Source organism: Blennius ocellaris (assembly GCF_963422515.1).
Source record: "Blennius ocellaris genome assembly, chromosome: 1".
NCBI classification, from domain to species: domain Eukaryota; kingdom Metazoa; phylum Chordata; class Actinopteri; order Blenniiformes; family Blenniidae; genus Blennius; species Blennius ocellaris.
The window spans coordinates 34,423,661-34,439,782 of record NC_137650.1 but is presented as its reverse complement, the minus strand read 5'-3'; the positions used below and the strand labels follow the sequence as shown (position 1 = coordinate 34,439,782).

The 16,122-nt window shown below is 42.4% G+C and overlaps 1 protein-coding gene across 4 annotated transcripts in view; it reads right to left on the bottom strand.

Moving 5' to 3' along the window:
- neo1a (neogenin 1a) overlaps positions 1-16,122 on the bottom strand; it is a 219,730-nt gene that overhangs the window by 31,030 nt on the left and 172,578 nt on the right. For all 4 annotated transcript variants that reach the window (XM_080496441.1, XM_080496444.1, XM_080496442.1 and 1 more), the window contains exons 8-12: positions 11,269-11,437; positions 8,710-8,864; positions 5,670-5,818; positions 2,415-2,553; positions 1,330-1,379 (exon numbers count right to left, since the gene is read on the bottom strand). In XM_080496441.1, coding sequence (XP_080352567.1) covers positions 1,330-1,379; positions 2,415-2,553; positions 5,670-5,818; positions 8,710-8,864; positions 11,269-11,437 — 662 coding nt within the window. The remainder of the gene's footprint in view (positions 1-1,329; positions 1,380-2,414; positions 2,554-5,669; positions 5,819-8,709; positions 8,865-11,268; positions 11,438-16,122) is intronic.

The following is a 16,122-nucleotide window of genomic DNA, read 5'->3' as shown; positions in this document are numbered from 1 at the left end:
GGAGCTCATCTCAAAGACGCCAGAGACGTAAATAAATAATAAAAAAATTCACGTAAAGAGCTGGAATCTGCTGCTCTTCTGGTTTTATGGTGGAGCTTGTTTCATAAGTATTAAATGTGTTATTTTAAGTAGAACAGATATCAAGTTCAACTGAAATTTTGACGAGATTTCTTTGAAAAAAATACAGGTTGAAATAACCTTTTATTTATTTTAGTGTTTTTTTTTAAAAATAATTTTTGGAATACAATTTAAAAGTTAACATAACTAAAATAAAATACGTGTTGAAACTTTTGTGCCTGTTTTACATTAAAGTATATTCTTTTTTTTTTTTTTTTTAACATTTCTAATAATTTTAACAAATAAATGAACACGTCTTCTTATACATATAGAGCAGGGGTGTCCAACATGCGGCCCGGGGGCCAGAACCGGCCCGCCAGAGGATCTAATCCGGCCGCCATGGGATTAAAAATTTTTTTTTTAAGTATAAATATGAAAACTGACAGAGGCTGATCTAAAAACACTAGATTGGCAAAAATGACATTGAAAACCGCCCTTGGTCAGAATTTGACCCCCGACATTAATGCATCTGTGGAGGTCACATGACGCGACACCTTTCACAATAAAACAACGAGTCCAATTTATGTGAAGTGATACTTTAGACATGTAAACTAAATTTTTTTTTTGTGTGTTTTGTTTTTTGCAAATATAATAATATATGTATATTTCAGAATATACTGGCAAATTCTTGCAAAACAATCAAAAGAAGGAAAGACTTTGACATTTGTCCATATCTGCAGTTTAACATGTGATGTTTGACTTGTTGGCCCTCCAGAGGTCAGATCAGGTTGATGTGGCCCCTCAACTGAAATCAGTTTGACGCCCCTGATATAGAGTCTATTGTTAATGCAGTGGCTTCCATTGTGTGTATTTATATGACAACTCTCCGTCTCTCTCCTGAACTGACCTGCAGGAAAACCTTAAATCGTACGACTTCTTCCCGAGCCTCCATGTTTAAAGCCCCCCCCCCCCCTTCTCTTCCCTGTGCGGCCCCCTGCTGTGAGCTGCAGCAGATTCACTGCAGACGGAGCGATTCTGAGGATAAAACCTTCTGACAGGAGCGTCTCCTGTCGACGAGGAGATCGATGAGGGTTCACACTCCCTCTTAACCAGCCGGGGCCTCGGGCCTCTGACACTGATAATCAGCGGCGCTGCAGGTCTGCTGGAGGGAGTGGCCAGGCGGGGGGGGTGGGGTACGATGACACGTGCAACAGATACCAAAGCCTTCTTCAATGAGGCAACAGGAGGAACTAATGTCATGTTGTTATTTACCTTTGAGTTCTGGACCTCCAGCGTGAGGTTCTGAGGCGGCGCGCTGGGGACTGTGGACAAAACACAACCGCTGTCATTTATATGCTTTTATGTTGAAACTCTTTGATGTATTTCTATTTCTACGTATGCATATAGAGCACACGCAGAACTCTGTTGATAGAGTCATTATGGCTGCTCAATTAATCGAATTCTAAAAATGATTAGGATTTACAATCGAGGAGTCGGAGGTTCAGCAAGGAACTCCAAACTTTATCCTCCATTAACCCACCACTTCTCAGTAACTCTTCTTTTCTCTCTCTCTCTCCGGAAACCCCGCCTCTCTACAAAATAAAGTTCCCCCACTGTGGTGATCAGTTAAGGTCATAATTCACCTAATGACTGTGGGGCGGTGGGGAACTTTATTTTGAAGAGAGGAAGTGGTTTTGCTGTTCCACCGTGTGTGAAGCTCCGATGGAGAGACGAGGGAAAAGAAAAGCGTTTGTGAGAAGTGTGACGGAATGGAGGATAAAGTTTGTTCCTTGCTGAACCTCCGAGTCCCGTTCATCATTTAACATTTTATTTTGGAACAATTCATCAATGTATTTATGTTGAAGTATATTTATCTCTTATTGTATTTTATTTATTTCTTGTTTTCAAAAGATTGAGCAACAGTTTATTTTTCACGACTACATTACAAGATATTTTTATATATTTAACAGGAGTCTTTTTTTTATTAAACATGTTCAGTAAATAATGTTCCAAATTCAAAGACATAATCATGTAAATAATCGTGATTTCAATATTATATATATATATTTCAATATATAAAGTTTGGAGTTCCTTGGTGAACCTCCGACTCCCGTTCATCATTTAACATTTTATTTTGGAACAATTAATCAAAGTATTAACGTTGACGTATATCTACCTCTTATTTTTTTACTACTACATTACAAGATATTTTTATATATTTAAGAGTCTTTTTTTTTTAAAAATTTTAAACATGTTCAATAAATGCTGTTTCAAATTCACATAATCGTGTAAATCATCGTGATTTCAATATTCCGATAAAAGCCCAGCCCGGCTCTGCGCGGCGCCCCCGGACTGACCGTCGGACAGCGTGCGGACGGTGACGTCCTCGGTGGAGACGCCCGGGCCGTGCTTGTTGTTGGCCACCACCCGGAGGCTGTACTCCGTGTTCTTCTTCAGGCCCGTCAAGGTGAAGGACTGACCGTCCACGTCGCTGTCCTGAGGGAGGGACAGGAGACCAACCGGCAGAAACACTGAAGGTTATGGGAGCGGCTGCTTGTTTTTGTCAGGAAACAACCAGGAAAGTTTTTTTTATTTTTATTTAATTTATAAACATTTTTCACATTTGTCACAATAACAAGCACTACTTTGCGTCGTCAGACTAGAAAAACAACAGCCGATTGTCAAATATCATCATCTTTTGATTGAGAAACATCAAGTCTAGTCACTGGACGGGCAAAAGATTTGAGTTTAACAGTGACAACAACACAAACACAAACAACAAACATAAACACAGGAACATGTTTGTCCTACAAAGAGAGTTTATTTTACAGAAATGGACAGAGCTCCCATCTGGTGTCCAAGCAATTTACAATATTTACTGTAAACAAGTTGTGTGTGCAACACTCGCTTAATTCTCGTTTATTTTTCAAACTTTAAATTCTGGTGCTTTAAGATAAGATAAGATAAGATAAGATAAGATAAGATAAGATATGCCTTTATTGATATCACAGTATTTACTTGTAACCTTCAGCTCTTGAGGACACTCATGAGGAAAGGAAAGGAAGGTGCAAACAGTTAGTAGAATAGAGGTATCTTATATACAATTAAATTTTTTTTAAAAAAAATATTTTTTTTTTTTTTTTTTTTGATTTATTTTAATAAAGGTCGTCTATCAAAATGATAAGAAAGAAATGATTTTAGGCCAAAAGTTTAGTGATCACATGCTTGAATGTTTTTCTACTTACTCCCATCTTATTTAAAAAAACCCAACAAAAACAGTCTCAATAGAGATTATGGCCAAAGTTCAGTTCAGTTCCGCCCCCTAGAGGTGAGGCAGAGTACTGCCTGCCTCACTTGCTGTATTTTCTCGGCACTTCTGCAGCTCGATCAGCAGGAAGTTTCATTAAAGCCGTGACACAGGCGGTAGAGAATTAGTCCTGCTGTGTAACACATATTTCTGTAAAGTTCATATTGTCGATATGCTGAGGAACAGAAAGGTCATGTGACCCAGGTTGTATTGGACCAATCAGACATGAGGCTCCGCTCAGAGGATTTCATCCTCTAATACTCACTCTCTCACACTTTTACCTCATAAAATGTCAAAGAAAATATGTGGAGTCATACGGAAAATGCATCTTTAACACAAATCAGTGGAGAAATATTACTATTAATTTGTACGTTTTTTTCTTTCTCTATTCAGGTGAAGCGCCGTCGTCGCCTCCCGTCACTTCATCACTCTAACGTTTCTGTTTGTAATTCGCTAGTAAGAGCGTCGTTTTCCGCCGAGACAGAAATGATGCTTTTTTTTCCCCCTGCGATTTGGACTTCTTGCCGTACAAATTGCACACGCCGGCAACACGCCCAATTACCCCCGACACATTTGCATTCGCCTCTTTGCCGCTGACATTTTGAGTGAGAAGCAGGAGACTCTGAGGAAATCTAACCCCCTCCCATCCAACCCCCCCCCCCCCGCCCGTCGTGTTGTCCCCGCTACATTTCATGTCCTTTTAGTTCAGCATCTCTCCGACTTCCCCCGACCTCTCCTCCCTCCTTTTCCTTCTTTCCTCTCTGAGGCATCGTTACTCGGCAACGGCCGACATTTCATCCATTATCATATTAAAGGCTTTTTGATGCCTTGCCACGCCGCCACTCCTGCGACAGAGGTGGAGGAACCCCTGGAAGAATCGTTTCTCAATGCTCAATTAATCGGATTTCAATCGTGACATTACGATTTCGGCTCCAGACGATCGCAAAATTCATCGAAAAGTTACGATGTGGTGCGTTTCCGGTGCAGCCTCCAGTCAGGGAATGACGACACATTTAACCCGAATGCGCCGGCGCCAGCTACTTAGTGGCTTCGGTTACATCATTTTAAAGCTAAGTCATGCTAACGGCGGCTACTAGCATTAAAGCGCCGCACGGTTAACTTTTTTTCGGTACGTGACGTAAAGTAACTTCGTATATCCGACGGGTGAAACGGGTTTTTAAAAAGTACAGCGATAAACCCGCCATGCAGTAGCTAATGCACTGCAGTGAAGTAGAAAAGGGGTTTTTCTCAGCTTGAGAAGGTTTTAGAGAAGCTAAAGTACCAATGTATAAGTTTATATTAGTATCTAAAGTTGTGTATTTCTTGTTTTTATTTTTTATGACGACATTAAAAGATATTTTTCTATATTTAACAGGAGTCTTTTAAAAAAAAAAAACATATTCAATAAATGCTGTTCCAAATTACAAAGACATAATCGTGTAAATAATCGTGATTTAAATATTGCACAAAACAATCGCGACCATAATTAGTTTGAAACACTTCTGGGCCATTTGAGTTATTTGCGCAAAGATCCCTGCCTAAAAAAAGACCAATACTTTCGCGATCGGACAATATATGCGCTAATTAAATCTAATCCGTACGTGCACTAATTAGAGAGCCATTATTTGCGCAGCGCCGTCGTTTCGACGACGCCCACTTCCTGTGTGAACTGATTAATCAAGAAGTCGGGCGAATAAAGAGGCTGAGCAGACGAGCAGGAATCCCCCCCCCCCACCCCACCACCACCCCCCCCTTTACCTCGTCACGATCTGCATTAGTGGAGTATTCAGTCATGTTCAGTCTGTCTAATGGAGCCCGTCATGGCGGCGGCGGCGGCGACACGCCAGCACCGCTGCTCTCACGCGGCGGGAGGCGAGGAAGACGAGGCGACACGTTTCCCCCGCGACATCTTGATTTATTTCATCTTCATTAAACCATCAATAAACCAGGAATGCGACACCCTGCGAGGTGACGAACAATACGCTCCTCACTTCATCTCTCCGGGAAAACGTGTTTGTTTGAAAGCGCTCGGATTTTTTTTTTACTCAATTTATCTGCATCCATCTGGATAATTTCTTTTCATTTCCATGAATCTTAATGTTGTTTTTTTTTTAAACCCCCATGAGTTTCTTAATCATTCCGTTTTAATAGCTTCATATCGTGAGCTGCTGTGAGATTAAAGATCAATTTGAACCATAATTAGCAGAATATTTCCCCCCCAAAACTTTTATTTTGAAGCTGCCGACGCCTGTTTTTTCCGTCTTTTCAACCTTTTTGATGCGCTGGATGTGAGTTTTGCTCCCACCTGCTCGGTGCCGACGCTCTTGTCTGTGAAGTACAACTTGTAGGTGAGGATTTCCCCGTTGCCGGTGAGCGGCTTGTCCCAGCTGAGAGAGACGGAGGTGGGCGTGTTGGAGACGGCCTGCAGGTTGGGGGCGGGGCCAGGAACTTGGACTGGTGAGGAAAACGTGAGAAAGAACATTAAAAAAAATCAAACAAATAAAATCATTAGAAAACCCATCAAACTTGATTATTTTGTGGAACTTTCTCCATATTTTTAATGTGAGATTGCGCAATGTTCACATTTATGTTATACTATTTTGCTTTTCAATTCTTTTATATGTCACTCCTTCCAGGTCAGATTTCACCAAGACCAATAATCTGTAACCAAATGCGTATTTCCATCACTTTAACACCAAATCAAATATACCTGGAGCCACAAAACATGTTTAATCTTTAAAATGAGGCTTATACAGCTTATAAAGTTTCACATATGGTTTTAATATACAGACAAAAACTGTATTATTGTAGTTAATGCTAATATGGATGTAGTAATGTGTGTGATTCAAGTTTGCAGAAATCCTTTTGCATATTTCAATTGAAGCGCACTATAATTTTGTAAAGTACTTCATGAAAACACATAGTTTGCAAAGTTTTTCTCAATATCACGAATATATTACAGAATTCGGAAATTACTGGACAAACAATTAAATTATAATATTTGATGTTTCTTTATCATTTTCAGCAGCTTCAGCAATTTGTAGAAAATGTTGACATTTTCACAGTTTTGTAAGCAGATTTGCATTTTTTGGTTCAATTTTAAACCTTTTTCTTTCATAATTTCTGCTTATTTTTCAAGCTATTTAAAGAGTTTTTCTAATTTCTTGTAGTTTTCCCCCCCCAATTCAGTTATTGTGCCTTTATTCATGCCCTTTGTTAGCCAAGATATGAGTCCTTTTGAAAATGACACTGATGTGTAAAAAAAAATACAATAAAATGTTTATTTACGCATCATTTTGAGAAAGCTTCAGGGAGGACACACAGAAGGGCTAAAGAGCCACAGACCTACACCATGAATTCACTCAGTCGCAAAAATATATATTTAAATTGTATAAATAACTTATTTGACGTTGATAAATTCACAGAAAACCTTAAAATAAATAGCTTACAGAGCAGTCAGATGTGTTTTCTTGTTATAAAGCGCAGCTTTTAGATGAAGGACATCTGCTATCACATAATAAAATAATGTAATGAAATAAGAATAAAATCCCTGGTTTTTCATTATTAGAAAACAAAACAACAACCAATCATCAAATGTCAGCATTTTTTTTTTTTAATCTACAATACGGAATATAAAGTGTAAACATGGAAAAATATTCAGTATATTTCACCTTAGGAAAAAAGTAATCAGATTTCAGTGTAATAAATTACAGCTAAGGAATTTTTGGGGATGTATTTGATGTATTTTTTGGTATTTCCACTGAGCAATCTGCCTGATAATCACTATGTTTTGGTTCAGTCAATCATGTTTCCTCCTATTTTTTTTTAACGACGCGACAAGAACATAAAGAAAAGTGTAAATATCCGGCGTGTCGTCTGACAAGGAGACGGAGGATGACGGATGCTCCGACTCCCGCACTGTTAATCTGATGTAAATGTAACCCAGGTTAAATCAAAGCTGACATCCGCCTCAAACTCCTCATTTAATTTGGCATGCGGGGCGCCGAGATGAAAAAAAAAAAAAGTACTCGGCTGCCTCGTATTTCGTGCGACATGCGGCGCGCGCTCTGCGTCTGAATATATGGACGGCGCCGTTACTCGACGCCGTGGCGCCGACAGGAAGTGGATTTAAAGATGAAACAGTGACTGCGAGGTTAAAGTCCCGGCTGTCGCACTGATTCATGTCTTGCTCTGGAGAAATGTGGTGGGCTGGAGCTGCAGGTGCTTCTGACACAGGGGAGAAGCTCCCATTTGTCTGTGTGTGTGTGTGTGTGTGTGTGTGTGTGTGTGTGTGTGTGTGTGTGTGTGTGTGTGTGTGTGTGTGTGTGCAGGTGTGTGTTAAACTTGTCTCTAAGGAGAAGTGATTGCAAACACACTCGGATGCAGGTCAAGAGTTTAAGCTCTGATTCGTTGTGTTGTAGAAACACACACACACACACACACACACACACACACACACACACACACACACACACACACACACACACACACACACACACACACACACACACACACACACACACACACACACACACACACACACACACACACACACACACACACACGACAGAGATGTACTGCACAGGTACAGCCTGTCCTCGCCGCCATCCCGGGGGAGGGGGTGGGGGCATGAAGAGAGAGTGTGTGTGTGTGTGTGTGTGTGTGTGTGTGTGTGTGTGTGTGTGTGTGTGTGTGTTCGCCCTACAAGCAAGGACAGGGGTGGAGAACCAGCAGCTGACCTACAAAGCGACAGTGACAGAGCTGCAGCTCAGCCGGGAGGGGGGGGGGGGGGGGATCTCCTCCGTCTGGTTCTGGTGGGTGGGGGTGGGGGGGGGGGTCGGGGTCCCCCTCCAACCAAATATAAGTTAAAATGTAGAGATTCAAAACAGCAGCCGCCACCGAGAGGCTTCACCCCCCCCCCCCCCCCCCCCCCCCCCCCCCACCCCCACCCCCCCACCCCCACCCCCCCACCCCCACCCCCCCACCCCCACCCCCCCACCCAGAAACTGGTAGGTGTCCTCGGGTTCAAACTTCCTAATGAGCTGCTGGATGAGGAACAGATTTCAGACATTCCTCTTCGAGAGAAACACACAAGGGTGGTCTGCCTGCACACACACCACCACACTGTGTGTGTGTGTGTGTGTGTGTGTGTGTGTGTGTGTGTGTGTGTGTGTGTGTGTGTGTGTGTGTGTGTGTGTGTGTGGACTCTTCTTGACTGTTTGCCTTGGCGTGCCGATGCCAACAAACCGCCTGTGGTCGTGTTTGTGCGTCCTGTTTACCAGGCACACGTGAATGTGTGTGTGTGTGTGTGTGTGTGTGTGTGTGTGTGTGTGTGTGTGTGTTACCTTCAGCCTGGGTGGCCACTTTGAGCGCCGCTGAGCTCTCGCCTTGGCCGTTGCTGTTGTGAGCCACGACCCTGAAGCGATACTTGGTGTCTGGCATGAGGTTCTGGATGGTGACCTGCATCTCCCCCGGACGGCTGGTGTTCACCACGCGCTCCCTGCACACACACACGCACGCACGCACGCACACACACACGCACGCACGCACGCACGCACGCACGCACGCACGCACGCACGCACGCACGCACGCACGCACGCACGCACGCACGCACGCACGCACGCACGCACGCACGCACGCACGCACGCACGCACGCACGCACGCACGCACGCACGCACGCACGCACGCACGCACGCACGCACGCACGCACGCACGCACGCACACACACACACACACACACACACACACACACACACACACACACACACACACACACACACACACACACACACACACACACACACACACACACACACACACACACACACACACACACACACACACACACACACACACACACACACACAGTTTGTTTAAGGAACACAGTATTACAAAAAATGCTTTGGTACCTTTGTACGACGACGTGATCATGAGTAACGAGTCGCTGATCAAATTATTGTGAATTAAATCTTAATATGTTTGGACGTCAGTGTGATTTCAGACATGATAACTGAGATATGTGTGTTGTTTTGTATTTCTATAAGTCTGCATGTCCAGATAGCTGCTGGTGCATTAGGTCATTTATTTATTTTATGTATATTCAAAGAATCTAGATTTACTTGTATTGTGTGTGTGTGTGTATGTATATATATATATATATATATATAAACTCCTTGTCAATACAAATCTATGTATGTGTGTATGTATGTATAACTATGGAATGAATATAGATAAATTAATAGTGTAAATACAAGTTTTCCTTTTGTTTTGACATGATCATTAACAACAACAGCAATAATAATATAATAATAAACATCGATCGATCACGCTGAAATGTGTTATATAACTCATATAAAAGCAGTTGGGGTTAAATATAAATGTGCATGTTATTGTTTTGGGAACTCTTGAGGATTCACACGACCGTTTAGCGTAAAAACGTTAAAAAAAAAAAGGTTGAAAAGTAAAATATAATCAATTTACAACCATTTGCAACAAATGCTAACAGCTTAAAAGGTGGATTTTTGCACGTTGCAGTCATTTTGAACTGCTGGTTGCTTTTCTATATCCATGAAGAAGAAAAAAAGCGAACAGGTAAACCTTTGAGGAATGAAGTGTGTTTTTAATTAATAAGCACTTGCTGGTTCAACAAGTGCTTCAGGTTTTTTTTAATGAGGAATGTTCAGGACTGGCCTTCAGCACAGATCAAGGATAAAGTCCATGTTTACTCACAATAAATATAGAAACGTAGCTTTAAAAAAATAGAAAAAGAAAAAAGGAGCTATGTTGATATTGAGACTCCGTTCACACAATGCTTTCAAGTGAAAACGCAAAAACCTTGTCTGTTTACAAGACAACGGTGCTCAAAGTCTCTGATAATGGAACTCTTTGAAAACACTCTCGACTCCGTCTCCATGGAAACGGGTAAAAACGCAACGCTTTAAAACGCTGCGTCTCCGTGGACGGAGGGGAAACGGAACATTTCTGAAATGCTGCTAATATTTACCGAGGCAAATAGTTCCGTCTGTTTACGCTCAGTAGACGGACAATAACAACGTTTGTCTCCACAGTGTCCAGATTCTCTCCTGGACCTGGGAGTTTTATTTTGACAGTCGCCGTAATAACAATCCAACTTGGTCGTCTGATGGATGAAGAGCTGAGATCCTGGTTCACATTCTTCCTTTTCAAAAACTTCTCCATCACTGTCACTGACACAGTACTTTGATACAAGACGCTAGCAGGAGGTGGAGATTAACCACACTGACGTCTGTCACTTTACATTTCACCTGCAAAGTTCTGTGCTGCCATCTAGTGGTGAAGAGTATTTATACATGATTACTCTGCAACACACTGCTCTCACAGCCGTTGTCAACTTCTCCAGTGATGGAGAAGTTTTTGAAAAGGAAGAATGTGAACCAGGATCTCAGCTCTTCATCCATCAGGTCCAGGTTTCACACTGAGGGAGTCACTATTAAAAAAAAGAAATTGGGAAATACTTTTTTCTGTATTTACTTGATTCCTGTTGATAAAGCATTGATGAGAATGACTTTATATTGTTAATATAGGCTACAGAGTTTAACATTTTAACATTTTTGGGTGGTGGTGTGCCTCCAGATTTACCTCCAGAAGAAAAAAAGTGTGTCTTGGCTCAAAAAAGGTTGAAAAACACTGATTTAGCGACCAAACCGTCTGTAAAATGTCGCGCAATTACGCCAGCTGCTGGTTTTCGCGGAACACTGTCGCCTGAAATCGGATCATTTCCCACGGCACACCTGACTATACACAGTAGTTGAAGAACTCATTAACACAGACGACCGACGGCTCCCCCCGGTGGCCCGGCATGGTAACTGCACGGCACTTCAGTCGTTTCGCGAGCCGACGTCCCTGTGAAGGAGAAGCGTTGCTACCTGCTGGTGCCGTCCTGGCTGTAGAACACGGAGTAGGTGAGGTCGTCTCCGTGCGGCTCGGCCGGCGGGCGCCAGGTCAGCTTGATGAAGCGGGTGGAAACCAGCGACGCCACCACGTCCCTGGGGGCCGAGGGGGTGGGCCCCGCTGGGCCGGAGGCCCCTCCGGAGCCTGGCGTTACATGGTCAGTAGTGTTAGGAGTCAGTGAGGGGGGGGGGAAAGAGGGCAGGGCTACGTCTTTGGGTGGGGACGGGGGAGGAGGAGAGGGGAGGGGGGGATGGGGTGGTTTTGGGGGGGGGGGGGGGGGGGATGGAGGGATGGAGGGGGGCACAAAGGTGTCCGACAGGAGCAGGTGGACGGGGGAGGAGGGGGTGGGATGGGTGGAATGACAGTGAAACGAAAGAAAGGAGGGGAAACAAAAAAAAGAAGAAACAAAATAACAACAACGTAACAAAAAAAAGACTGTTGTGACAAAGAAAGCACAGAAATCAAACACTTCTACTACACTCACCAAGCCGACAAATAAAAGCACGATACAGACGTGGGGGGGGGGGGGGACGGGGGGGCTAGGACATGCAGATCTACACACTAACGTGACACAACACAGGATCAACGCTTCGCCTGACAAACCGCTCAGGGTCAGGACTTTTATATTTATAGTTTTCACAGCTTTACCAACGATAGGTATTTTGACTTTTTAGCGGTTTTCTATGTTTTTATGGTCGTTTTTTGTTATTTTGCAGGGATTTGACTGTAATTTAGGTAATTTTCAATTAAATGTATCTGATTTTTTTGTATTTTAACTGGTTTAGACATTTTAGATGTTTTAGTATCAGACTGAACCTGCACTGCCAACACTGGTATATTTTTTTACTATACTATGTTTCTTGTACTATATTCTACACTTCGCCCCCACCCCCCCCATCATAGTTTATTTTCCTTGTATTTCATCTTACTGTATATTCTGCTCCCCTTAGAACTTATTATACTTTATTATAGTTTGTGACTTATTTTTAGTCCTATTTTATTTTATTTACTTATTATTACTCTTTACTGTAAATACTTTTGGCCCTTAGAGTTCTTGATAGTCATTGTATACAAGATTCCTCTATTCTTATCTAACTGTTTGCACATTTCTTGTCTTTCCTACTCATGAGTCCTTAAGAGCAGAATGTAACAAGTACATTTCTCCTTTGTGAGATCAATAAAGGCTTATCTTATCTCTTATGTAATCTTACAAACATAATTTTAACCTTTTAGTCGTTTTATCCAGCTACTTTTACCATTTGAGCACTATTAGCTGTTGAGAGTCGGCGTCAACTTCATAGACATTTTAAAAAACCATGACGTTGTCCGTGCAGCACATTCATGTGCCAACGTGATAAATGTAGAAAAAATATAGACACTTTTAAAAAGAACATCAAGTCAGTATGAATATATAAAAAGCACTTATAGCCGTTTTAGCCCAATTGCTATTTTACATGTTTTGACCCATTTTAAGAAAGCGAAGCCGTTTAAAACCATTTTCACCCGTTCTGGCTGTTTTGGCCAAATAATTACTGAAAGTCTTTTGCGGCTGATTTCTTGTGACAAACTAAACCTGCAGATAAATGACCGCTACTGGCAGTGAAAGCAAAAGAGTCTGTACACACTGAATATAATTATACTCCCTGACATTTTTCAATATTTAGATTTATTCATGGTTAATTTATCCAAAGGTGTGATTCAACACCCATTATTTATCATCTCTGAAAGTTTAAATCAGACGGCGTTTCATCAAAGTGTCACACCCTGTCAAAAAAAACCCTGCAAAAATTAGGAAACGTTCTCATTTCATTTCGGTGAAAGCTTATTTACATAAGTTGCTGCAGAAGAGCAGTGGATTGTCTTTGATCCACAAAAGAAAACCATTTAGAATTTTTTTTCTTTTTTTCTTCCTCAGACCGTAAAACAAGTGGAGAGTCACCACATGGTCTCTCCGAGAGTCTGGATCCTGTGAACCAGCAGAGCCCGTCGTGTTGTTTGAACACTTCACATTCCACGGCGCGGCCACAGAAATGCTCCCGACTCCGTTCGGCTGTTATTCTTTTTCGGAGGAACAATCTGCGGTCCGCTCTCCTCGCTGTCCGGCAAGTGGGCGAAACTAAAAACCGTACGGAAAGAATGTGCGTCTGGACGACGTTTCCAGCTATTCGCGGGTTCCAGCGCGTCGGGGAAAAAAACCGCGGGGTTGAAGCTGAAGTAACGGAAAACGGATTCAAGCTGCAGATTATTTACGGAGGGACTGTGATGAGATGCGAAGCGGGACGACGGCTTATTTTGGCTTTTAAACGACGTGGCTTGTCGGCGTCTGTTTAAACTGCGAATTCCCAGAGTTCACGGACGTCTCCCATTAGATCGCGATGACAGATGTGATATTTTCTTTGAGAACCTCTCAGCACTTTCTGTGTTTCCTTCACTCAGTCGGACGCAAAGCAAACAAGCGAGGGAGAGTTAACTTTGGCGTGGTACTTTACGATAAGAAGTTTTGATTGCGGCGACTTAAAGAAACTCAGCACTTTTCGGTGATTCTGGACGTGAAACAGACGTGGCAGGCCTTCTGAGGCTACAAACTGCAGATTGTTATCGATGTGTGGTTTAGATTAGGCGAGGATCAGTCCTTTAATTTTCATAACCTCGAATCAGACGAAGCCCTTCGTCCTGTCTATACTGACAAGGTTGCTCCACATTATTAATTTGAGGAAAAATCTGAGTTTCCAAACTATTTTCCCAGAATCCCCTGCAGTGTTTCTCCTGTCAACACTGGGCTAGCATCAGCACTACAGTCAAGCTAACTCCTCTCAGATACGCCCAATTTTTACGGAAACACAAAAGATTTCTCAATAGAACCAAAAGGAATTTTGCCAAGTCTTCACGAGACACAAAATGTCTTTTAATGACACGTTCTATAGACCTATAGAACTCAGAGTTATAGTGAAAGAATTTTGCCAAGTCTTCACGAGACACAAAAATATTTTTTTTAACAACATATTCCAGCTACCGATGCTAGCAGGAGCAGGAGCATAGACCTATAGAACTCTGAGTTCTATAGAAGTCTATGAGCAGGAATCTATTTCTAAAGTTCTATGTGCTCCACGTCTGCATTTCTGGTTTACTTGGTTAGTCACAGCGCCCCTACAGGCCTGGCATGTGTACTACATGGTCTTCAGGCTCGTGTTGAGCCGAGTTCATAGTGACAAGTAGATAGAAACTTTTATTTGACGCCGGGGAGAAAAAAAGTTTTATTTCCTGTGGATGAGGCTTCAAACACTAGCTTACTGTCACAGTTTAAGTCTTTTTGACAAAAGTATAATTTACATATTAGTATCAGTAAGGAGATCAGTGTTTTTCTATAATTTACATTAATTTATAGGTTGTTTTTTTTTTTATTACATTGCTTGTTTCAGGGAATTTTCCAGCATCAACGTTTCTTTCAGTTCAGGCGAGTGATGAAGCAGCACAGATAGTTCTAAAGTTTCCCCTTAAACACCCCCCGCCAGTGTTGTTCTGTTCACCCCGTCGGATCGACGACGGTTCAAAAAACAACCTGAAAGCAGGAAGTCGGCGTTTCACTTTCAGTCGTCCCGCCGGTTAGAACCCTGGAACGGAGCCGACAACGGTGGGAAACACATCATCACCCTAATACTTTCTGACTGCAGTGTAAGTTACCAGATGCTGAATAATTATGCTCATTTATAAACACACACACACACACACTTGAACCAGGTTCACGGGGCAAACAAAAGCTCAGGGTTTGTTTATTGATGAAGAAACTCTTCCTGCATCACTAAAAAGTGAAAAAAAAAAAAAAAAAACTCCAATCCGTGAACACGGAGGCTTCGTGTAGCGAGAATTCACAGCAAACGCCGTCATGCATGAGAATACATCTCCGCAAAGAAACCCTCCAGACGAGCATGAGAGGAGGGTAAAGCTGAGCGCTGGTGCGGACTGGAAAACGTCTTCAGAGTGTAAAAAAAACAAACAAAAAAAAACCTGGCAGCAATCGCCGTTAACAAGTTTTCTATTTACTCCAATGCGTCCATTAGGCGGATATTTATCGGGCCAATCTATACGGGAGATGAAGGATAAGATAGAGATCAGCAGGAAATTAGTTAGTTCCGCTTTTAACATTCGGTTTGCGTGAAGCGGCTGCAGGCGATGATTCTATTAAATCCGCGGCTCTTTAAATTACTGGGATGAAAATAATGAAATTAGCAATGTGGAGATTTAGAGCGCATACTAATTGGGATTTATGCGGCGCTGGGAACGACTGAAAGTCAGAGAAAGGTTTTTGGATGTACGAGACGTGTCGCAGGCGGCATCCAGCTGTGCCGTCGATCGCAGGAGAAGTTTGAAGAGAGGGTGATGGAAGGCTTTCCCACAATGCATCAGTGCAAATCTCACGTCTGTGACCTCGTTTCTGAGACAAAAGCTGGCGGGGGAATCAGACTAAATGTACATTTAGTCACTTCAGGAATACGATCATTGGGAATAACAAGGTTTCATGTTGTCGAACATAATGAGGTCAACTACTGCTAGCTTTAGCATTAGCATTAGCAATAGCTGTGTCGATGTGTTTTTTATTGCCGTTGCTGAACGTCACGCTTTTGTTGCCACGTCTCCCTAATTGTCCTAATTTAAGGTGTTAATACAAAGTTTTCTGACTTCATTATGTACTTTATGTAAAAAGTATTTCTGTCCAAATCTTACATCTTCATGAACTCGACGGTATTTATCTGCTGCAACGAAAGAGCCGTCTCCGGCTCCCTCGGCGTATTACTGATGGACACATTCACCGAGTAGAAAAGCAAAGCGCA